We start from the raw sequence: 24,108 nt of genomic DNA, 5'->3' as shown, positions 1-24,108 counted from the left end.
GCCATCGTAAGAGGGCCTAAGGGGATGTTGGTGTGCATCATGGCAGACAGAATGTAGGTCAACAGGATCCCAAGGACCCTGATGGGAGTTGTATAAAGACCCCCAAACAGTGGTAAGGATGTGGCCTACAAATTACAACAGGAGAGAGAAAATGCATGTCAAGATAGCGGTGTTACAATTGTCATGGGGGACTTCAATATGCAGATAGATTGGGAAAATCAGGTTAGTGCTGGATTACAGGAGGGGAGATTTTCTAGAGTGCCTACGAGATCGCTTTTTAGAGCAGCTTGTGGTTGAGCCCATTACAGGATCAGCTATCCTGGACTGGGTGTTGTGCAATGAACCAGAATTGATTAGAGAGCTTAAGGTAAAAGAACCTTTAGGGGAGTGTGATCATAATATGTTCACATTTACCCTGAAATTTGCGAAGGAGAAGCTAAAGTCAGATATATTAGTATTACAGTGGAGTAAAGGGAATTACAGAGACATGAGAGAGGAGTTGGCCAGTATTGACTGCCTTAGATACCCCCAATGACCTGGCCTCCACAGCTGCATATGGCAACAAATTCCATGAATTCACCACCCTCTGGCTAAAGAAATTTCTCTGCATCTCTGTTTTGAAAGAACACCGCTCCTACCCTGAGGCTGTGCCCTCTTGTCCTAGACTCCCCCACCATGGGAAACATCCTTTCCAAATCCACTCTGTCTAGGCCTTTCAACATTCTAAAGGTTTCAATGAGATCCTCCGTCATGCTTCTAAATTCCAGCGAGTACAGACCCAGAGCCATCAAACATTCCTCGTATGATAACCCTTTCATTCCTGGAATCATCCTTGTGAACCTCCTCTGGACCCTCTCCAATGCCAGCACATCTTTTCTGAGATGAGGAGCCCAAAACTGTTCACAATACTCTAGGTGAGGCCTCATCAATGCCTTATAAAGCCTCAGCAATACATCCTTGCTCTTGCATTCTAGATCCCTTGAAATGAATGCTAACATTGCATTTGCCTTCCTCAGCACCAACGTAACCTTGCATTGCAAAGTAACCTTTAGGGTGTTCTGCACAGGACTCCCCAGTCCCTTTGCATCTCAGATTTTTGGATTTTCTCCCCGTTTAGAAAATAGTCCACACATTTATTTCTACTACCAAAACGCATTACCATGCATTTTCCAATACTATATTTCATTTGCCACTTGCTTGTCCATTCTCCTAATCTGTCTAAGTCCTTCTGCATCCTACCTGTTTCCTCAACACTACCTGTCCCTCCACCAATCCTCCTATCATCTGCAAACTTGACAACAAAGCCATCTATTCCAACATCTAAATCATTTATAAGCAGCATAAAAAGAAGCAGTCCCAACATCGACCCCTGCGAAACACCACTGGTCACCAGCAGCCAACCAGACTTGGATCCTTTTATTCTCACTCACTGCTTCCTTCCGATCAGCCAATGCTCTAACCGTGTCAGTAACTTTCCTGTAATACCACGGGCTCTTGACTTGGTAAACAGCTTCATATGTGGCACCTTGTGAAAGGCCTTCTGAAAGTCCAAATATACAACATCCACTGCATCCCCTTTATCTATCCTACTTGTAATCTCCTCAAAGAATTCCAACAGGTTTGTCAAGCAAGATTTTTCTTTAAGGAAACCATGCTGACTTTGAACTATCTAGTCCTGTGTCATCAAGTACTCCATCACCTTATCCTTAACAATTGAATCTAACATCTTCCCAACCACTGAGGTCAGGCTAACTGGTCTATAATTTCCTTTCTGCTGCCTTCCTCCTTTCTTAAAGAGTGGAGTGACATTTTCAATTTTCCAGTCCTCTGGCACCATGCCAGAGTCCAATGATTTTTGAAAGATCATTGCTAATGCTGCCACAATCTCTAATGCTACCTCTTTCAGAACTCTAGGGTGCAGTTCATCTGGGCTGGGTGACTTATGTACCTTTAGGTCTTTCAGCTTTTTGAACACCTTTTCCCTTGTAAAAGTATCTGCACCCACTTCTCTTCCCTCACACCCTTCAACATCTGGCACACTGGTAGTGTCTTCCACTGTGAAGACTGATGCAAAATACTCATTCAGTTTTTCTGCCCTCTCCTTGTCCCCATTATTATTTCTCCTGCCTTATTTTCTAGCAGTCCTATATCCACTCTCATCTCTTTTATTTTTTATATACTTGAAAAAGCTTTTACTATCCACTTTGATATTATTTGCTAGCTTGTTTCATATTTCATCTTTTACCTTCTAATGATTCTTTTACTCACTCTCTGTAGGTTTTTTAAAAATTCCCCAATCCTCTATCTTCCCATTTATTTTTGCTTTGTCATACGTCCCCCCTTTTATTTTTACATTTGCTTTGACTTCTATTGTCAGTTACAGTTGTACTATTTTGCCATTTGAGTATTTCTTCATTTTTAGAATACACATCCTGCACCTTCCTCATTTTTCCCAGAAACTCATACCATTGCTGCTCTGCTGACATCCCTGCCAGTAGCTCCTTCCAATTTACTTTGGCCAACTCCTCTCTCATACCTCTGTAATTTCCCTTATTCCACTGAAATACTGCTACGTCAGACTTTACTTCCTCCCTGTCAAATTTCAAGTTGAACTCAATCATATTGTGATCACTGGTTCCTAAGGGTTCTTTTACCTTAAGCTCCCTAATTGCCTCTGGTTCATTATATAACACCCAATCCAGTATATCTGATCCCTAATAGGCTCTACAACAAACTGCTCTAAAAAGCCACTTCTTAGGCATTCAACAAACTCACTCTCTTGAGATCCATTACCAACCTGATTTTCCCAATTGACCTCCATGTTAAAATCTTCCATGACTATCATAACATTGCCCTTTTGACATGCCTTTTCAAACTCCTGTTGTAATCTGTGGTCCACCTCCCAGCCACTTTTGGGAGACCTGTATATACAGTAACTGCCTTCTGGGTCCTTTTACCCTTGCAGTTTCTTAACTCAACCCACAAGGATTCAACATCTTCTGATCCTATGTCACATCTTTCTACTGATTTGATGCCATTCTTTACCAGTAGAGTCACACCACCACTTCTGTCTACCTTCCTATCCCTCTGATACAACATGTGACCTTGGGCATTCGGTTCCCAACTACAACCATCCTTCAGCTACGATTCAGTAATGGCCACAACATCATATCTGGCAATCTGTAATGGTGCAACAAGATCATCCACCTTATTTCTTATACTACACACATTGAGATACAACACCTTGAGTACTGTATTTGCTACCCTTTTTGATTCTGCATCCCTAATATACTGATACTCACCCTGTTTGCTGCAACCACGTCCCATCACCTGCCTGCCTTTCCTGACAGTCTGACTGTACACTATCTTTACTTTTTTTTACCATCCATCCTATCCTGAGTCCCTTCACCCTGGTTCCCACCCACCTGCCAAGAACTCCTCCCAAATAGCTCTAACAAACCTGCCCGTGAGAATATGAAAGTAAGCAGGCCAATAATATTAAAGAGAGGATACCAAAAGTTTCTTCAGATACATAAAGTGTAAAAGAGAGGGGGGAGTGGATATCAGACTGCTGGAAAACAATGCTGGAGAGGTAGTAATGAGATACCATGAAATGGTGGATGAACTGCATAAGTATTTTGCATTATTCTTCAAAATGGAAGATACTAGCTGTATGGTGGAAGTTCCAGGTATCAGGAAGCATGAAATGTGTGAAGTTACCATAACTAAAGAGAAGGTTCTTGGGAAACTGAAAGGTCTGAATGTAGATAAGTCACCTGAACCAGATGGTGTTCACCCTAGGGTTCTGAATGAGGTGGGTGAAGGGATTGTGAAGGCATTAGTATTGATCTTTCAAGAATCAGTAGGTTCTGGAATGGTTCCGGAAGACAGGAAAATTGCAAATGTCACTCGACTCTTCAAGAAGGGAAACAGACAGAAAAAGGGAGAGAGACAGAAGAAAGGAAACTATGGGCCAGTTATTCTGACCTCAGTGGTTGGGAAGATGTTGGATTATTAAGGATGAGGTCTCTGGGAACTTGGTGGCACATGATAAAATAGGCTGTAGTCGGCATGGTTTCCTCAAGGGAAATCTTGCCTGACAAATCTGTTGGAATTCTTTGAAGAAATAGCAAGCAGGATAGACAAAGGAGATTTGGTTGATGTTGTGTACTTGGATTTTCAGAAGGCCTTTGACAAGGTGCCACACATGAGGATGCTTAACAAGCTATGAGTCCATTATATTACAGGAAAGTTTCTAGCATGAATAAAGCAGTAGTTGATTGGTAGGAGGCAAAGAGTGGGAATAGAGGGAGATATTTCTGGCTGGCTGCCAGTGACTCGTGGTGTTCCACATGCGTCTGTGTTGGGACTGATTCTTATTTATGTCATATGTCAGTGATTTGGATGATGGAATTGATGGCTCTGTTGAAAAGTTCGCAGACAATATGGAGATAGGTGGAGGGGCAGATAGTTTTGAGGAAGTAGAGAAGCTACAGACAGATTAGGAGAATGAGTAAAGAAATGGCAGAAGGAATATTGTGTCAGGAAGTGTATGGTCATGCACTTTGGTAGAGGAAATAAAAGGGTTGAATATTTTCTAAATGGAGAGAAAATACAAAAAAACAGAGGTGCAAAGGGACTTGCGTTCCTTGTGCAGGATTCCCTAAAGGTTAATTTGCAGGTTGTCTGTGGTGAGGAAGGCAAATGCGAAGTTAGGTTTCATTTCAAGAGGACTAGAATATGAAAGCAAGGATGTAATGTTGAAAATTTATAAAGCACTGGTGAGGTCTCACTTGGAGTATTGTGAGCAGGTCTGGGCTCCTTACCTTAGAAAGGATGTGCTAAAACTGGAGAGGATTCAAAGGAGGTTCAAGAAAATGATTCCAGGCTTGAATGGCTTATCATATGAAGAGCGTTTGTTCGTTCAGGGCCTGTATTCCATAGACTCCAGAAGAATGAGGGGTGATCTCATTGAAAGCTGTCGAATGGTGAAAGGTCTTGATAGAGTGTACATGGAGAGGATGTTTTAAGACCAGTGGACACAGCCTCAGAATAGAGGGGCATCCATTTTGAATGGAGATCAGGAGGAATTTCTTTAACATCTCTATTGTGAATGTTGACCTGTTTTTGCTTCGGCAGTCTGCAGTCAGTTCAGCTAATCAATAAATACCTAAATACCTCCCTGAGCAACTGGATCCTCAATTTCCTCACTTGCAGCCCGCAGTCAGTTCGGATTGGCAACATCTCCTCCACGATCTCCATCAGCACAGGTGCACCACAAGGCTGTGTGCTTAGCCCCGACTCTACTTACTTCATAGTTATTGACTGTGCAGTTAAGCACAGCTCCAATGCCATATTTAAGTTTGCAGATGACATCACTATCAATGGCCAAATCAAAGGTGGTGACGAATCAGCATTTAGGAGGGAGATTGAAGATCTGGCTATGTGGTGCCACAGTAACAACTTCTCACTCATTGTCAGTAAGACCAAGGAGCTGATTATTGACTTCAGAGGAAGAAAACTGGAGGTCCATGAGTCAGTCCTCATTGGAGTATCAGAGGTTTAAATTCCTCACTGTTATCATTTCAGAGGATCTGTCCTGGGTCCAGCAGGTGCAATTACAAAGGAAGTGTGGCTGCACCTCTTTTTAGAAGTTTAAGATTCAGCACATCATCTAACTTTTTTGTCAAACTTCTACAGATATGTGATGGGGAGTATACTGACTAGTTGCATCGTGGCCTGGTATGGAAACACCAAAGCCCTTGAACAGAAAAGCCCACAAAAAGTAGTGGATACAGCCCAGTCTATCACAGGTAAAGCCCTCTCCACCATTGTACACATCTACATTGAGTACTAGTGTAGGAAAGCAGCATCCATCATCAGAGTCCCCCATCATCCAGGCCATGATCTCTTGTCTCTGACAGTTTCCTAGTGGATTTAATCATTGTTTGTTTTAAAGCCGATTCATTTGATTTGAATTATTTGCAACACATTGCAAAGATAGGGAACAGATATAAAAAACCCTTGTTCTGATACGACTGAGAAAATGTCATCAGTTCTTTCTCCCCACAAGCAACCAATATATCCTTACTCTTTCTTTCCACTGTTGGCAGAAAATCAAATTAGTTAACTTAGTGTGAGTTTCTTCACATCTTTTCAATCTACTAATTTCCTAGTCTAGACTTCTGCCTGAATTATTTCTGTCAGCTTTTCCTGACTGTCCTCAATTAGTCAGAAGCAAAATAATATCCTAACATACACAGGTACCCGAACCAAAAGGCAATAATTAACGTGACCTCAAAGCTATACTTAAAATGAACATGCTTTCACACTTGACCATTTAATACATTCTCAATGTTTGTATAGCAATTACATTCATTAAATAATTGGACCCATAAACACACACACAAACTTATGACTCAAATATACTTTGTTTTATTTGTGCACAAGGAGAACAACATGGCCACTGTCACCACACTGTTCAGAGGCCAGAACAGAAGACTGCTATTTTTATAGAGAATTGGCTTATCAGTTACAGATATCGAACATTTGATAAATTGAGTATGTTTGAATTCCTCACTTGCAGGATCAATAGAGCATCCAGACCATGCTCCCTTGTTGCTGCTGCAATCAGGAAGGAGCCTTAGGACCTACACCACCAGGTTCAGAAACAGTTATTAACTCTCAACCATCAGGCTCTCAAACCAGAGGGGATAACCTCACTCAACTTCACTCACCACAACACCAAACTGTTCCCATTACCTATCGACTCACTTTCAAGGACTCTTCATCTCATGTTCTTGATATTTATTCCTTATTTATTTAGCATTAATAGTTTTTATTTTTGTATTTGCACAGTGTGTTGTCTTTTGCACATTGGTTGTTTGCCTGTGGGTTTTCAGTGATTCCATTGCATTTCTTTGTATTTCTGTGAATGCCCACAAGAAAAGTAATCTCAGGGTTGTATATGGTGACATATATGTCCTTTGATAATAAATGTACTTTGAAGTGAAAACTGAAGTGTTTGATAATGACTTTTTGAAAAGAGATCTGTATAACCAGGCATCATTTGTTCATTTGAATTCAATTTTTCAACACTCTTCCACACTTGGTTTTAGAAGCACATACAAATACATTTGGCAAACCAGCATGTTTACAATCTAATAAAATACAGATTTCTCATGTAATTCAAGAACTTCTAAACATTCTGTTAACACAATGACTTTTAGCAGTTGAAATTCTCTGATGACTCAAAAAAATAGGTTCAATAGAAACAATCAACATTTCCGGTTTATCTTCATCAACATAAAATTAGGCATGTTACAGTCCGCTAGTGATTTTGCACCAAGGAAAACTCAGAAGTGCCTTCCTTCTTTCCCCTGTTATCACAAGATTATAATCCCATCAATAACAAGAAAAAGAATTCATGATAAAGTCGATTATACCAGGGGTTTAAACATTTCCTGCTTTAACTTCACTGTGTGCCCTCATAGATTCCATAAAAACAAAACTCACCATTAAGATTTCACTCTAAAGAGCACATTGAAAAATAACGACATTTTGTTTTCAAATGTGTCGCTCCCTCAGAATTTTTTTTGATCATGATAGACCACTTGAAATTGAACACAAATATGATTTCAGACTACTTGTATCACATAGGAATTTGCAGATACAAGAAATTAACTTTTATTGATATAATGCGTTTAATTGCAAAATGGCGCTGACACTTTGCAATAGTTCAACTAAGCTAAAAATGTTTTGGTGATGATTTTCGATTGTACTCAGCGTCAGCTTCTCACTTAACTGTCCAACAATAGTCAGCCAGCATTAATGGACTCTAGCTGCCCTAATACCGTTTCTCCATGACCACAGCCTTTCACGATGCTCGTCACTGACAGCACCAAGATTTGCAAGGAAGAAGTCTAAATGCAGAAAATGAATCTTTAGTGACATGTTACACTTCATGGTTTTGTATGCTTGAAGCATGTTGTCAACCAATTACACGTAGTCTGGTGCTCTGTAGCTGCTAAGAAAATTTTCAACAGCATCCTTGAATGCCTTTCATGTGATTTTCTCCGGTCCCACTAAAAAGACGTTCTCAAGTTACCTATCACTGATGACTTATGAACCAACAAATATACCTTCCTTAATCTTGGCATCAGTTATTCTGATTTGAATTATGAATTGAAATAACATATAGAGGCGATTTCCTAAAAATATGGTGCATGATAGGGAAATTTCATTGTGATTTTTATGATCAACAGCCCAAAATTCATAGATACACCCAAAAATATTCAGGAAGCAAAATCTTTTTTGTCCAGTCTAAGCAAAGAGCTTTATAAGTAAATTTCATTTTATTTAAAAAGCAGTTCTGAATGTGTACCTTGCAAACAAAAGATAATTGTACAACACAACGTTTATTCTGTGGATAATTATTCACCATTGAAATGACATTGGAAACTATCACAGGTGGCGGAGTGGAGATGTCTTTATCAAAGGAGATGTAAGATACTCTTCTCGAAGAGGTGGTGGGTTTCTGAAATTCTATATCTAGAAGTTTGTGGAGGCTAAGATATTGGTGGTATATAAGGAAGAAGGTAATTTTTTGAAAGACTGGGAAATTGAGGACTATGTAGAACGGGCAGAGGAGTTGAGATCAGCAAATCAGCCAGGCGGCTTACTTCTGCTCCTGTTTTCTTGTGTTCTTCAATTAAACTGTGACTGGGAAATTTACAGAAAGGTGTAAGGTTTACAATTTTATAAATTATTTCAGTGAAACTCATTTTCTTTAGATGCAGCTTCAGGCAACCCTGAAGCATCGTGGAATCCACAGATCATAGAGATTTATCATTGATTCTGAACAGCGACAGATATCTTTGGGATTACATTCTTGCACAAGTGTGCCATCAGTAAGAAAAGCAGAAAAAGAATAATGGCTTGTCAGTACAAGTATGAGTGTTCACTGTACAGTTAAACAGTTCAGTTGAATTATAGACTTACCATAATTTTACCAAATCCCTCAATTAATTCTCATGGATTATGCTACTTAGAACCACTGATGGTCCCTTAGCCTTGTTATTCAGTAATCTGTACACATGCACTTCTTCTAATTTCTAGGATTGAGTTCTGCTCAATTTTATTGGTTTAAGTCTTTAGAGTAGAGTCTTCCAATAATAACAGAGGCTTCTTTGTTGTTGCAGAATTGAATCCACAGTAACAAGGTTCTAGTCGTCTAAAACACAAAGTACAAATCTTCTGATAGGCCTAACTTGCTGAGATAGTTAAGGATATCTTTACTGAATGTGATGGATCCACAAATCAAAATGAATGGTTTCCTTCTGCACGAGTTTACAAAATTCTTCACCAAATCACCATTTATACGTCCAAGGTAAGTTTTTTCCTGGTAACTCCTCAGAAGATGTTTCATATCGTGCTCCTAGAGTAATTCAGATTACAGATATTTTATTTTGAATGTGGATGAAATTTCTGCTTGACAACTGAAAAGTCTGGGGTAGCCTCTTCACAGAGATGTTTCAGTTCCCAATGAGTAAGTTGTGCTTATTTCGACACAATAAATATCAAATAAATTGTCCGGATATGGATGTGCATTATTCCATCCATTCTATCTACGTTCAACAACTAAACACCAGAATTAAACTCCATATTTTTAAGTATAGTTCCACGCAAAAGCCTTAGGCCCATATATATATATCTAGGGTGACTAAGACTTTTGCACAGTATTGTATTTGTCAACATGGAGCAGAGAGCAAGTTTGTAAATTTGGCGGGGGCAAAGGATGTTGGAAATGGTGAGTGTAGAGCGCCATGGAGAGGTGTGGGACAAGTGGCAGAGAAGGAATGCTGGGGTGGGATGACCCAGGTACAGACACACCCAGCTCTGAGACACCAGGCAAGGTCATTTGATTCCAAACAATTGGTCAATAGAGAATACCAGAGGGACGCTTCCCACTCCCTCCCCTCTCCCGTATCCTTTTCCCAACCATGATTCCCCTCTCCCTGCTCCTCTCCCACTTTCAATCCACAAGAGACCCATATCTGTATCAGGTTTTTCATCACTCACATCATGGAATTTGTTATTTATGTGTGATCCATCTCTAGATTTTATCATTGCCTTCCGTGGGCAAGCCAGTTCTGGATCCACAAAGCAATGTCCCCTTGGGTCCTATGCCTCCTTACTTTCTCAATAAGCCTTGCATGGGGTACCTTGTCAAATGCCTTGCTGAAATCCATATACACTACATCTACTGCTCTACCTTCATCAATGTGTTTAGTCACATCCTCAAAAAATTCAGTCAGGCTCGTAAGGCACGACCTGCCTTTGACAAAGCCATGCTGACTATTCCTAATCACATTATCCCTCTCCAAATGTTCATAAATCCTGCCTCTCAGGATCTTCGCCATCAACTTACCAACCACTGAAGTAAGACTCACTGGTCTATAGTTTCCTGGGCTAACTCTACTCCCTTTCTTGAATAAGGGAACAACATCTGCAACCCTCCACTCCTCCAGAACTTCTCCTGTCCCCATTGCTGATGCAAAGATCATTGCCAGAGGCTCAGCAATCTCCTCTCTCGCTTCCCACAGTAGCCTGGGGTACATCTCATCCGGTCCCGGTGACTTATCCAACTTGATACTTTCCAAGAGCTCCAGTACATCCTCTTTCTTAATGTCTATACGCTCAAGCTTTTCAGTCCGCTGTAAGTCATCCCCACAATTGACAAGATCCTTTTCCGTAGTGAATACTGAAGCAAAGTACTCATTAAGTATCTCCGCTATCTCCTCCAGTTCCATACACATTTTTCCACTGTCACACTTGATTAGCCCTACTCTCTCACGTCTTATCCTCTTGCTCTTCGCAACCAACACATTCATGTATGGTTGAATGACAATTAAACTTAAACTTGAATCAGTCTCATGTTCTGATTTTGTGCTGATCTTAAATCTGTGATCTTACCTGGCTCAGAACAAACAAGGTTTTCACATTCCAGTAAGCGGCTAGTTCCTGGAGTTGAGGTTTCATGTAGATATCCTGAAAGGTCCTGAAACAGCCAACCAGGGTAACAAAAGTTTCATCGTCCTCATCTGCCACAATATACTGGAGCAGAGGTACCATTGGAGCAATACCAGTTCCTGAGACAAATAGCAGAAGCTGCTCATACTGACGGGTACAAACAAAGCAAATGGTGTGAGCACATTGCCACTTTGAAGTTTATTTCAGTAAGTACAGTAAGTTGGCACACACACTTTACCTATTAACCTCCTTTTTAATGTATGAAACTGGAGAAGCAATTTTATACAACACCCTGACAGCTGTTTTATATTCAAACTACAATGATTTGTCATAAGAATGTGATCATTTTAATACTGAAATCTATCGCTAAATTAACAATCTTCCAAAGACATTTTTTTATTCCTTCAGGAGGTAAAAATGACAGGAAAATCTTCATGAGGATTGTTTCTTCCTCTAATTGATCACAATATATATTAGAATTATATTTATGTATTGCAAACCCCAATTTCCAAGCTGAGTGGCTTACTTGATTCGGTTTGTATGGAAACCCTCCAAAAGGGCCCCTCCAGCAAACAGTATCTGTCTCCTTCCAGGTCTTTACATGTTGAGACATTAATCCATCTTTATAGATCTACTAGAGACAAAGCAGAAATTAAACGACTGGATGGTTGCAAACATTTCTCATTGCTTGAGATCTTATGTTACATATTAAAATAGGAGAGTTGCACTGTATGGCTGTGTCATTAATTACTCCGTAGCAGTAACAGAAATGTTAAAGTTTGACTACAGAATAGTGATGGCACACTACCTTTATCAGAACTTCAAAATAACCTTCTGCATTCACAGGACTCACTGGAGTATATGCTCTTTGGACCTCCAGACCATTGATAATGCCCCTTTAAGTTAAATAAACAATATGGACTCAGCTAAATCATGATGCATCCAGACAAATAATCCTACCCACCCTATAAGGACCCCAGACCATACCCTTGGTCACCTGCATGGCTACGCCATTTTCCTACACCTGCTTTCACTGTCCAAGATGTTTTTCTCTTATTCTCATCTTTCTCAGTTTCCACGACTTCCCTAATCACAATACTGCTAGCGAACCCGAGGCTTTCATAGCAACACTGTTACCTGAAGGTCCAATAACATTCTCAAAATTTTGCAAATCCATTCATTTGGATCATTTGCTCCAAATTTCTAATGTTTATATAGTAATATAAACATTTCAGAAAGCACTTTAGTTTATAATTCCATTGAAAAAATTTAAACCAGATTATATAGCAATACTCTATAGAACAAATTTTTGATAATATCTTTTGGTTTGATAAAATCTGCTGCTGAGCCCAGACAAAGAGGGTGACAAATAGAATGCACTTGAAAAAGATATCGATTAACTCGTCAGTGAGACACCTTAAAGGATTTCATTTCAACAAAATAACATTATATTTCCACAAAAGAGCTCTGGTTACAGCTGCATTTTACTCCCCTCAAATGATAACTCACTGTTGTATGAAGGAATTCTCCATTCTATGGAGAAAATGTGAATATATAATATCATGGATAATTGTAAATGTAGAGATCTCTTACTTTGCCACAATGTGCTGCCCCACAGTCAATCCAAGACAGCAGCCACTGGGAAGCTGGAATCTATATAAATAAGTATCGGCTGCCTGCTGCTCCACATATACTATCTGAAAAGCGCTCCAGTTCTCAGCTGCAATTAACTGCAAATCATTCTGGTTTGACTGAAACAAGATAGGAAAGAGAACAGTAGCAAATTAATAGCAGCAAATGCCATTTAATTTCTGTTCCATTCGAGCAATTTCATGCTGACACAAGGATGATTGAGATGTTAACGCCCACAACTTTCATTTGTGTTGGCATCAAGATGAATTACAAACTGTGCCACAATACATTGTTTTCATTTCATATTCTGGCACCCAGGAATCATTCTACTCCCAACCTGTCTAAATAAACTTTCCATTGCAGTTATTAAATAGTTTTGATGAAAACTGGTGTCTTTTATTGATATATGATTTCTGAAGCCATCACAGGATATTTTTTGTAAATGTATGATTTTAGATAATTTGTTATGATTGAACTGAAGGATTAATAAGCATGTATGCAGCCCGTTTCACTTCCACTCATAATTATTCCACCTAATAATGAAGCACTGGACATTGTTACACAAAGTGGGCCTCATCTCAGAACTCTGCTGCATATACAAGTGCTGGAAACCCCTGATCAGCAATACCTGCATTAGCCTCACTTTACTCAGGACGAGCACGACAGTATACTATAAAGCAAACACAAGAAAGATTGCAGATACTGGAAATAGGGCAACATACTAAAAGAATAAACAATTAAGCAGTCTAAGAATTAAACAGTCAGATCCAACAATCCCCCCCCTTGATTCTAGATCACATGATTAGAATTATTACATCTGAAAATTCAGAGGCAGGAAAACATGTGGTATCTATGTTAAGTACACAATAATCAAAAGCTATTCAAGTTATGAAATATCAAAAGGCCTACACTGTATCTTCTTCAAAGTATTCATAAGATTATGTCATGGTTAGGAAGATTATGTGAGTTTGAACTATTCTATTAATGATCACTAACTAAGTAAAAATATAAATTATGATAAGGCATATTAGTATGAATATTAGTACTCATAGTCAGTAGGCAAAATGACAAAAATATAATATCTAATAATATAATAACTTCATAATATCCAGTAGTTTCCGACTTGCTTGAAGTCTTCTGGCTGGTTGATGATTTGCTCACTGTAACCTAGCAGGGTAGGTACAGCGGCCAAGAGGTTACCAGCACATTAATCACCGCACTTTTTGTCCTCATCAGATACCACTTCAGCTCACATGTAGTGGCTGGCATGTTTCCACTTACAGTACTTTTACTTTCACTGCCTAGTTAGTAGTTGACAGCATTTGATAAGAACCTTCCAATCCAGCTCCCAGTGGTTCCTTATGCCCCTCCTCCCCCTCGTATCCCATCCGTTATTTATTTTATATATATTCTTTTTCTCTCTCTCCTTTTTCTCCCTCTGTCCCTCTCACTATATCCCTGCCCATCCTCTAGGCTTCACCCCTCCCCCTTTCTTTCTCCCCAGACCTCCTGTCCCATGATCCTCTCATATCCCTTTTGCCAATCACCTGTCCAGCTCTTGGCTCCATCCCTCCCCCTCCTGTCTTCTCCTATCATTTTGGATCTCCCCCTCCCCCTCCCACTTTCAAATCTCTTACTAGCTCTTCCTTCAGTTAGTCCTGACGAAGGGTCTCGGCCCGAAATGTCGACTGTACCTCTTCCTAGAGATGCTGCCTGGCCTGCTGCGTTCACCAGCAACTTTTAAGAATGCTGTCAGTCTCCATGTTCTTGAGTTAAGATGACCATCATGTAACCATGTTTCTCGTTGCCCTATCGGTTAAATGGTTTATCTGTGTCGGGGATTCCCAAAGCAGGTGCAGTACACAATACCAACTTTAAAGTTTGACAAGTTCTTCATTAAGAGTCACAGGGCTGTTTGAGTGCTTGCTGCCCCTCAGGTTGTTGAATGGTTGAGTAGTTTTAGCATATGGATCAACCCATGCTCTGTTGTAGTTGCACAAACCCAGAAATGACTAAAGCTGCTAACCTGTTGTAGGAGGCTTTGCTGGCTTAACAGTTTTTGCACAATCCTCGGTGATTTCCCGTTTACCTTAGGAAATTATTTCCCCTTTTGCAATTGTGCTTTATCTAGATTCACTTTCTAATCCTTGGTAGATGGATAATCAAACAAATAAAGCATATCATGTCCATGATGGTCTGCAGCTTCAGATGCAATTAGGAAATCATCCACATATTGTATGACAGTCGAATCAATGACTGGTAGGTCTCAGGTGTTGTCTAACAGCCATTTGATAGACAGCGGGACTATTGTGGATGAAGCTGCCACGGGGCTCCACTGGTATTGTTGACCATCAGCTAGAAAAGCCAACCATGACTGACATTCAGATATCAGTGGTACAAACCAGAATCCACTGGCCACATCAATAATTAAGTCACTTGCATGATAGCTTCTGGGCACTGAAAATAGTTGATGAATCTGCCACTATCTTGTCAATACATTGATCAATAATGGTTTCACCTTCAGTCCTGTGTGGCTTCACTCACTTGTTCTTTATTGGAACAAGCTGTGATAGCTTGTCCCACCATGGAACACTGGTGCAGGAAAGCAACATCCATCATCAGGGACCTCCACCACCTATACGATGCTCTCTTGTTGCTGCTGCCATGAGGAAGGTGGTACAGGAGACCCAGGTCTCATGCCATCACGTTCAAGAACGGTTATTACCCTTCAACATCAGGCTCTTGAACCAGTAGGGATCTTAATTCGTACATACTTTTATCACTTTGACCACAATCTCAAAATACAAGGAGATTGTAACCAAATAGATTGATCTAGCAACTGTAGATTGATCCAGCAAGCAAACAGATTGTATAAACCAATATTTTTACTAGGCACCAAAATAGATTGAAGAGATTACAACCAATATTTTCACAGCTGTTTTTCTTTTTAAAATAACAATGCAGCAGTCCTCAAGCCTAAGTTCCATCTGATATTTGAAGCCAGAAACCTTTTTCCTCTCAAACAGAGGAACCCAAGAAGTTCTCATCACTTCTGTTGCACAAAAAAATTCACTTTTGTCTTAGATTGTTCCAAGTTCTAAAGTTCAAAATCTTTCGCCAACCATGCCACTTACTGGCTTCTGAAGTTTATTTAAAAATTCAAGGTTGTTTTAGAAGTCACGAAAAAGACACAAAACTTGTTGCTTCACAATTGTTTTATTAAGAGTTGACAGAACAGAGGAAAGTTGAACAGACAGAGATAGTGGTCTACTAGTGAAGACAGAGCTAAGATTAAAGATGGTGCTGCTGTGTGTTTAGCTATTATATACCAGCAGAGATAAGCAGAATTCCATTCAAATTTGTAGATAAAAATTAACCAATTAGAAAGCTATTATTCAAAACTGCAGTACCAATTTAACCAATGAGAAAGTACTTATTCAAATAACGCAGAACAAAGAAGCTTCCAGAGCTTTCCAGAATTATACTTTGTATAGCCGCTAGAGGCATATTAAACTGTTATATGCATATATAACTACTTAAAATATAAGTAGATAATTGTTAAATTGCAAAGAAATTGGCAATTAAATACTCTAAACCTAGATTTAAACAGTCAGATCCAACAATAGTAAGACCAAGGAATTGATTGTGGACCAGGATTTAACATCGTAAATCAGTGAGTTATTTGTTATGTCTCCCCTCTCACTGTGAAATGGGGACACCCCTTTTTCGCTGACTATGGAGAGAGAGGGAGAGAGCCTGTGGTATGTCGAATTACCAGGTGAATGAGTAGTCTTTGGGGTACTGCAAGTCTGTATCTTTATTGATGCTTTGCTGCATGCTTGAGTGCTCGTGGGGGGGGTGCTGATGCTTTTTTGCTGGTGGGGAAGGGGGGATTGTTGCTTTGCTGCTGTTTATGCATGGGAGGGGGGAGCTGGGGGGGGCTTTGGGGTTCTAACATTTAACTGTCATTCACTCTTTGGGGCACTCGTCTGTTTTCATGGATGGTTGTGAAGAAAAAGCATTTCTCTGACATTAAATGTACTTTTGAAACCTTTGAAGTTAAGGAAACACATCCCATCCTTATTGAGGGATTAGCAGTTTCAAGTTTCTGGGTGTCAACCTCTCTGAAGATCTATCCTGGGCCCAACATATTGATGCAATTAGAAAGAAGACATGACAGTGGCTATATTTCATTAGGAGTTTGAGGAGACACCCAATACTCTCACAAATTCTACAGATGTACTGTGAAGAGCATTCAAACTGGTTGCATCATCGTCTGGTAATGGAGGGGTTACTCACTGAACAATATCGGAAAAAAAACTGTAGGAAGTTGCAAACTCGGCCTCTCCAGCATCAAAATCATTGTCAAAAGGCGATGCCTCAAAAAGGGCCATTCATCATTAAGGACCCCCATCATGCAGGTCACGTTCCCTTCTCATTGCTACCATCAAGGAAGATTTTTGAATGGACAATGAACCCATGTATACTTTCTCACTATTTTGTTTTCTTATTTTGCACTTATATAATATTACAATTATATTTATATATATATTTCCAGTTAATTTGACTATCGATTCATAGGGACAGCCGCTTATTTGGGATGACTCTTAAAGAACAAAGGCTAATTGAGAAAATAAATCGATGTGATTCCCTTTGTTTATTTGAGGAACCATGCCACTTAACTGGGACAGGAGATTGTTGCCAGTTTTTAACTAATGTCAGTTGCATGCAATTGTGAGGCTATTATATCTTCCACCACGCTTCGAGCAAACTGTTTTGAAATGGCATCAATTGTATGTGCTTGTGTGCAAAAACAGTTAGTTTTATTCATCATTAAGGACCCCCATCTGACAGTTGGCAAGAAATAAGCAGTAAGACAATTCAGATCTGTTTTGCTCATGTTAGGCTTAGAGATTCCAGAAATGGCTGGAGTGAAAATTAAACAATTTTACTACTTCAACAAGTTAGAAACTACAAAGAATTTGACGGTATCGATAATCATCTAGGATGTCAATGAAAATGAATATTTGGAGGATGCAGTCAAAGAAAGCATTGTATGAAGCAGTTCATTATCTGCACTAGGCATCTGTGCACTGATTTTGTTCATATAGTCCATCAAAAGACCACAACAGTGAACACTGGGTGAATTCCTCAAACGATAACTATTAAGTACTAATACACAGTTTTATGGCACTATAGTATTATTGGTAGCGTTCTAATTTGTTCATTGAAATGCATAATTTGTGACAGTTAAACAGTAGTTTGGCTTTTTAAAATACCTTTTCAACTATTTCCATGTAAACTTGGCTAATTGGGGCAGCTGCTTAATTGAGCTAAAATGTACTGGTCCGATATGTCCCAAGTAACTGGAATCCTCTGTAAACATTTCTAATTGTAATTTATAGTTTTTTTTATTATGTATTACAATGTACTGCTGCTGCAAAACAAAAAAATTCATGACATACGCCAGTGATACTAAAGCTGATTCTGATTCTGATGTTAAAGTACCTAACCAATCTAGTTGGTCCACAGCTCTCTAGTTTGCATCCAGATCACTTCTTGTGCCATCTAGCTCTGTTGCAGAACAACCTGGGTATCCAATTGTCTCTGACGTTATTAAGGCTTTACAAGTTCAAGTGACATTTATTGATGTCTTTAACTATACTCAGATAACCCACATATGAAACTTCATTTTGTTTTACAAAACTCAAAGTAGTATGCTGGTCAATATTATTGTGCCAATTTTGGCTTGCTCCACTGAATAATTCAGCAATTTCTTAGTGTCATCTGGTACCTGAGAGGGAATTTTTTGCATTTGAACCTAGACAATTCACAGCAGACGATTGCTCATCACATTAGCATGAGAATCAAACCTGTGCCACATCTCAAAGATACCACTCCAGCAGGATTCATGTATTAGGATGACAACAATGAATTCTGGCTGCATTTTGGCTAACTCATTTTGGGAACTGTGAAGTCAATGAAAGTTTCCATTTGCGGTATTGCAGGACAGTTAGTTCAATAATATTATGAGACTTTTTGATTTGTATTTTATTCATCTATCAAAATAAATTATTTTACTCATCTATCCTTCAGAAAGGAAGAGGAATGGGAGAAATTTGACATCTATATTTTATAGTAAATGTTTTGATTCACCCCATAGCTCTGAAAGGGTTTCCAATTTACACTTGCCTCATTATCCTTACTCAGAAAATGTTGAACTCCTTTAGTTCTTGCCTGCTTCCATTGCATGAGTTCCTTCTCATAAATATCAAATACACAGGGATTACAACCACTACCACAACACTGAGTAGGCAGAGGTTCACGTGGTTGAAGAGAAAGCCATTCATCATAATTTTCAGCCATCACCTGTAAAATAAAATACAATTTCATTCAAAAACTAGCAATGCCCTCAACTCCTCACAACACTAAAACTTTAATCTATATTGTCGATCTCACATATTACATTTCACTTGAAATTTACAAAATCAAAATTATTTGAAATGTAGCATTCTTTTCATGCTAAGTTTGTGGCTAATGTAAAAATTAATGTACATAATTAAATACGGTTATAAAAATAGTCAAACAGTAGAAGATATTAGCAATGTTACTGTTAGACAAACGTTATTTCAAAGAAAATAATTAGAAAATTTATAATTACGATCTTTTTAGCACTAAACTTAGCTGCGGAGACAATAATATTGTAAATACAATTTGTAGGATTTCAACTTATCATATAAATATCAGTCAAGCATGCAAAAGAAAACAAAAGTACAAACCACCTCACACTGATGACGTTAGGAAACTTCTCATCATGCAATTAACACCTGGAACTGTATGGTATAGGAACAGAACCTTCACTCTACAATGTTGTGCTGAACTACAAACGTTTGTAGTTAAATTTGCAAAGTAATGCACAACTTAACAAATCCCTCCTTCCTATGTAATATCCATATCCTATAGTACCTACTATCAACGGGCAGGAGGTTCGGGAGTCTTAGGTCCCACATCACCAGGTTCAGGAACGTTTTTAATCTACGACCATCAGACTCCTGATCCAGAATGGATAACTTCACCCACCTCGACGTTGAACAATCTATAGGCTCACTTCCAAGTGTTCTACAACTCATGTTCTTGGTATTATTTATTTACTTTTTTATTATTTTCATGATTTGTCTTATTTTGTACATTGGTGTTTGTCAGTCTTTGTTATGTATAGTGTTTCATAAATTCTATTGCATTTCTTTATTTTCGTGTAAATATCTGCAAGACAATAAATGTCAAGGAAGCATATAGTAACATATAGTTTGATAATAAATGTATTTTGAATTTTGATTACCTGCACATTTGTGTACTGTTATCCCCATATCCTCTGAGCTTAACTCCCTCATCTTAAATGCATGCCCTCTGGTACTAGATACAGGTTTCCCCCGCCATCCGAAGGTAGAGCGTTCCTATGAAACGGTTCGTAAGCCGAAATGTCGTAAAGTGAAGAAGCAATTACCATTTATTTATATGGGAAAATTTTGTGAGCGTTCGCAGACCCAAAAATAACCTACCAAGTCATGCCAAATAACACATAAAACCTAAAATAACAATAACATATAGTAAAAGCAGGAATGATACGATAAATACACAGCCTATATAAAGTAGAAATAATGTATGTACAGTATAGTATCACTTACCGGAATTGGGACAGCGCTGAGCACACTGATGATGGTGTGTTAGGCTGAGTCGGAGTTTGGGTGGTGCAGTGGCCCGCCACCCTCCAGGCCGCCGAGCGATACATTGCCACGAAGCACGCAGGGGTCCAGCGGTAGCCAGGAGGCACACAGCACATCTTTAAGAAAAAGCCAAAACAAACATGCTAATTAATTAGGTGCCACCCATAACTGTCGGCCCAGATCAGTGCCGATTTCCAATTGCGTCGTCTCTGATCTGGGCCAACAATTACGTGTTGGCGGCACCTAATTAATTAGCATGTTTATTTCGGCTTTTTTCTTAAAGATGTGCTGTGTGCCTCCCGGCTATCTTTGCATTCTCCGCGAATCGGTATCTGTCCATGGGGGTTGGGGTGGTGGGACACTGGGGTGTCATCTCGTCATCTGTTTCCATTAGAGCAAGCAGCTCATCTTCTCCTATGACTGCTCGCCTGGATGTCGAAGGTCGAGGTTCGTCGTCTGCTGTGGCTGATGTGGAAGGCTCGCTTGACTGCTGAGCCTCGCGCATTTTTCTATCACACAGTTCTCTAATAAGGACTCAAACCATCCTGCAAATATCTCCTAAATCGACGTACCCTTTCAAAATTAAAGACGTACTTTATCATTATTCATTCGGTTTCGATTGTTATCCTTTTTTCTTCCAATTGCATCAGCTCTTCATCTGTCAGTTCTTGGTGATGGGATGCCAAAACCTCTTCAACATCATGTTCCTCAGCTTCCACAAGCCAAACTCACGTTGTCCTTACTTCGTTCACCATGATCAAAACGCTTAATTATATCTAGTTTTACTGTAAGTGTAACACCCTTACAAGCTCTTTCAGGCTTTTCCGATACCATAGAACTCATCTTGCAAATGGCTGCTCACAGGCACGTGTTAGAGCAATGCCGTTCCGAATCCGGGGGAGAGCGGCTGCTTGGGGTGTGCTGCCTTTTATCGTGCTCTGATTTTTTTCGCGCGCTGATTTTTTTTTCGTAACAGTGAAGACACCTTCTGAAAGCGAAAACAGGGTACTAATGTAGGTCTTTCCTAACAGTGAATTTCGTAAAGCGAACGTTCGAAAAGCGGGGGACACCTATATTTCAACTCTGGAAAAAAGATACTGCCTGTCTACTCTATCTGTGCCTTTCTTAATCTTATAAACTTCTATCAGATCTCCCCCCAGCTTCTGCGGCTCTAAAAGAAAAGAACACCCAAGTTTGTCCAACCAGTCCTTATAGCACATGTCCTCTAATCCAAGCAGCACCCTGGTAACCTCTTCTGCAACCTCTCCAAAATCTCAACGTCCTTCCTACAGTAGAGACAACCAGAACTCAATGGAATACTCTAGATGTGACCCAATAATAATTTATAATGTTGCAACATAACTTCCTGACTATTGAACTCACTTCTCTGCCTAATAAAGACAAACATGCCTTATGCCTTATGCCTTCTTTACCACATTACTATATCACCTTCTGTAGCCACTTTCAGAGAGCTATGAACTTGGAACCAAGATAACTCTGCTTACAACACCTGCCATTAACAATGTACTGTCTCGTCTCTTTACATTTGATTTCCTACGATGCAACACCTCACATTTGGCCACATTAAACAGCATCTGCCTTTTCTCTGCCCATATATGAAACTGATCTATATCCTACTGTATGCTTTGCCACTTTTCCATGCTATTCACAACACCAATCTCTGTATCCAGTGCAGACTTATTAACCCACCCACATAGATTTTCATCCAGGTCACATATTACAAATAGTGCACTCCCCAATACAGAACCCCGTGGACCATCACTAGCCAGAGACTTCAGCCACTTTGCAAACTGTACTTTTCTGATCAAGGACATTACTGTTTCTACACTGGCCTCCTTGATTACTTTATGCAAGCATATTTCACTATTTAAGTAATTTTTTTAAAAAATTGGAGTTAAAATAACTCAGGAATAATAGTACAATGTAAAAGAAAACAGTGCTGGAGTGAATAAGGAAACTAAAGGATACTGAGGATGAATTGTAAACAGGGTGAGGTTATTATTAATCTGAAATATTAGAAAACTGTAAATTCTGTAAATCTTAAATGAAAATGTTTATTATCAGAATTTTGAACACTATGTTGAATTTAGAATATTTAGTTGGAAAATGTGGTGCAATAAGACCATAAGATATAGGAGCAGAAGTAGGCCATTCAGCCCATCGAGTCTGCTCCGCCATTCAATCATGGGCTGATCCAATTTTTCCAGTCATCCCCACTCCTCTGCCTTCTCCCCATACCCTTTGATGCCCTGGCTAATCAAGAACATATCTATCTCTGCCTTAAATACACCCAATGACCTGGCCTCCACAACCGCTCATGGCCACAAATTCCACAGATTTACCACCCTCTGACTAAAGTAATTTCTTCGCAACTCTGTTCTAAACGGATATTCTTCAATCCTGAAGTCGTACCCTCCTGTCCTAGACACCCCTACCATGGGAAATAACTGTGCCATATCTACCCACTAAATTCCACCTCCCACCCCAAAAAACTCAAATAATATCAAAAAGTCTGATGCTTTTCAAAAAGTCAAATACATAATTAAATACACTATGATGGCAGTGACTTCCTAACAAACTTTCCACGTAAAACTATGTCTATCCCAAAGATATCAATTTAGCAATTAAATGTTTCCTTTGCACCTAATAGGAACTGAATTCAAACAATAAATGCTGCACCATTTCTTGATAAGTGCACTCCCTACAAATGCCCGTATCATGCATATTAATTCTGAATATAGAATTATTCAGATTAGTATGTCCAATGCGTAAACATATAACTTCTTTCCTCCTTTTATACCCTTCTCCCAGTTGAGTTCCCACCCTCCTCTGAACTTTATATAAAAGCCGTCCTTTCTCCTGATCCAAACTTTGTTGCCACAGTGACTGAACAGTATTTTTAACTGTGGCCTTCATCTCTCTCCTCATGCAAAGGCACTACTACATTAATATCCTTAATTTGAAGTGATGGCTTGGTAAGGACGTCTGTCAAAACATGAGAAAATCTGCAGATGCTGGAAATCCAAAGCAACACACATAAGATGCTGGAGGAACTCAGCAGGCCAGGCAGCGTCAATAGAAAAGAGTAAACAGTCGACGTCCCCGATGAAGGGTCTCGGTCCGAAACGTCGACTGCTTATACGTTTCCATAGATTATGACTGGCCTGCTGAGTTCCTTAGCAAGAATGTCTGCCACCCCCACATGGGAAGGAACCCATATGAAATGCATACACAGGCCTAGACCTTACAGCCTCAACAGATGTCCAATTTCAAGAATTAGCGTACATTTGAAATACCTGTTTTAATAGAGGTCAAGACCGAAAACGAATCACAACACAGAAGTACATAAGCAGGGCGTGCTTCTTCGACCCATTGCAAGGCTAAAACAATAGCAAACATCTCAGACGTGAATACTGATACTTTGATAATCTTTTCTTAATAGTCATCTGAAACTTTGGAATATAAACAGAAACTCCAGAACGACCTGTCACCGGATCTTCTAAACCATCTGTGTAACATCCTCGTATCACAACCAAACATCACCAATTACACGCCACACTTCCGCAGGATTCGTTACTTTAAATCCCGCCCACTACTTTCTCTGTTCTAATTGGTGGATTGTGATCTAACTTTTAATTTGTATGGTTTATTTATATGTCAATCAAACCTCGCTGGCTAAGCGGAGTCAAAGTTGAAAGTC

General features: G+C 39.5%; 1 protein-coding gene across 5 annotated transcripts; it reads right to left on the bottom strand.

The window, feature by feature from the left end:
* Positions 1–8,518: 8,518 nt before the first annotated feature.
* LOC134354747 (NADH-cytochrome b5 reductase-like) lies at positions 8,519–23,948 on the bottom strand. 5 transcript variants are annotated; one of them, XM_063063952.1, is made up of 8 exons: positions 23,705–23,832; positions 20,349–20,503; positions 18,856–19,032; positions 12,625–12,782; positions 11,840–11,927; positions 11,558–11,662; positions 10,975–11,178; positions 8,519–9,436 (listed from the first exon to the last, which is right to left on the bottom strand). In XM_063063952.1, exons 3-8 carry the CDS (start codon positions 19,027–19,029, stop codon positions 9,233–9,235), a joined length of 933 nt encoding a protein of 310 aa, XP_062920022.1. In that variant the 5' UTR covers positions 19,030–19,032; positions 20,349–20,503; positions 23,705–23,832; the 3' UTR covers positions 8,519–9,232. The 5 variants fall into 5 exon arrangements, with proteins under 5 accessions (XP_062920022.1, XP_062920025.1, XP_062920023.1 ...); XM_063063955.1 differs by lacking the exons at positions 20,349–20,503; positions 23,705–23,832 and adding an exon at positions 23,893–23,948; XM_063063953.1 differs by lacking the exon at positions 20,349–20,503 and having other exon boundaries at positions 23,705–23,837.
* Positions 23,949–24,108: the final 160 nt, after the last annotated feature.

The sequence above is a fragment of the Mobula hypostoma genome, chromosome 12 (assembly GCF_963921235.1).
Source record: "Mobula hypostoma chromosome 12, sMobHyp1.1, whole genome shotgun sequence".
NCBI classification, from domain to species: Eukaryota; Metazoa; Chordata; class Chondrichthyes; order Myliobatiformes; family Myliobatidae; genus Mobula; species Mobula hypostoma.
Note: the sequence above shows the minus strand (reverse complement) of the source record. Positions and strands in the feature narration are given on the sequence as shown.

Excerpts from the sequence above, each read along its gene's own strand:
- LOC134354747 (XM_063063951.1), bottom strand. The coding sequence starts at position 19,056 with ATGAAATTGTATTTTATTTTACAGGTGATGGCTGAAAATTATGATGAA. Across the intron at positions 12,783-18,855 it reads TTCTGAGTAAGGATAATGAG|TCAAACCAGAATGATTTGCA; the intron begins GCAAGTGTAAAT and ends ATCTTGTTTCAG. Across the intron at positions 11,663-11,839 it reads ATTTTGAAGTTCTGATAAAG|ATCTATAAAGATGGATTAAT; the intron begins GTAGTGTGCCAT and ends TGTCTCTAGTAG.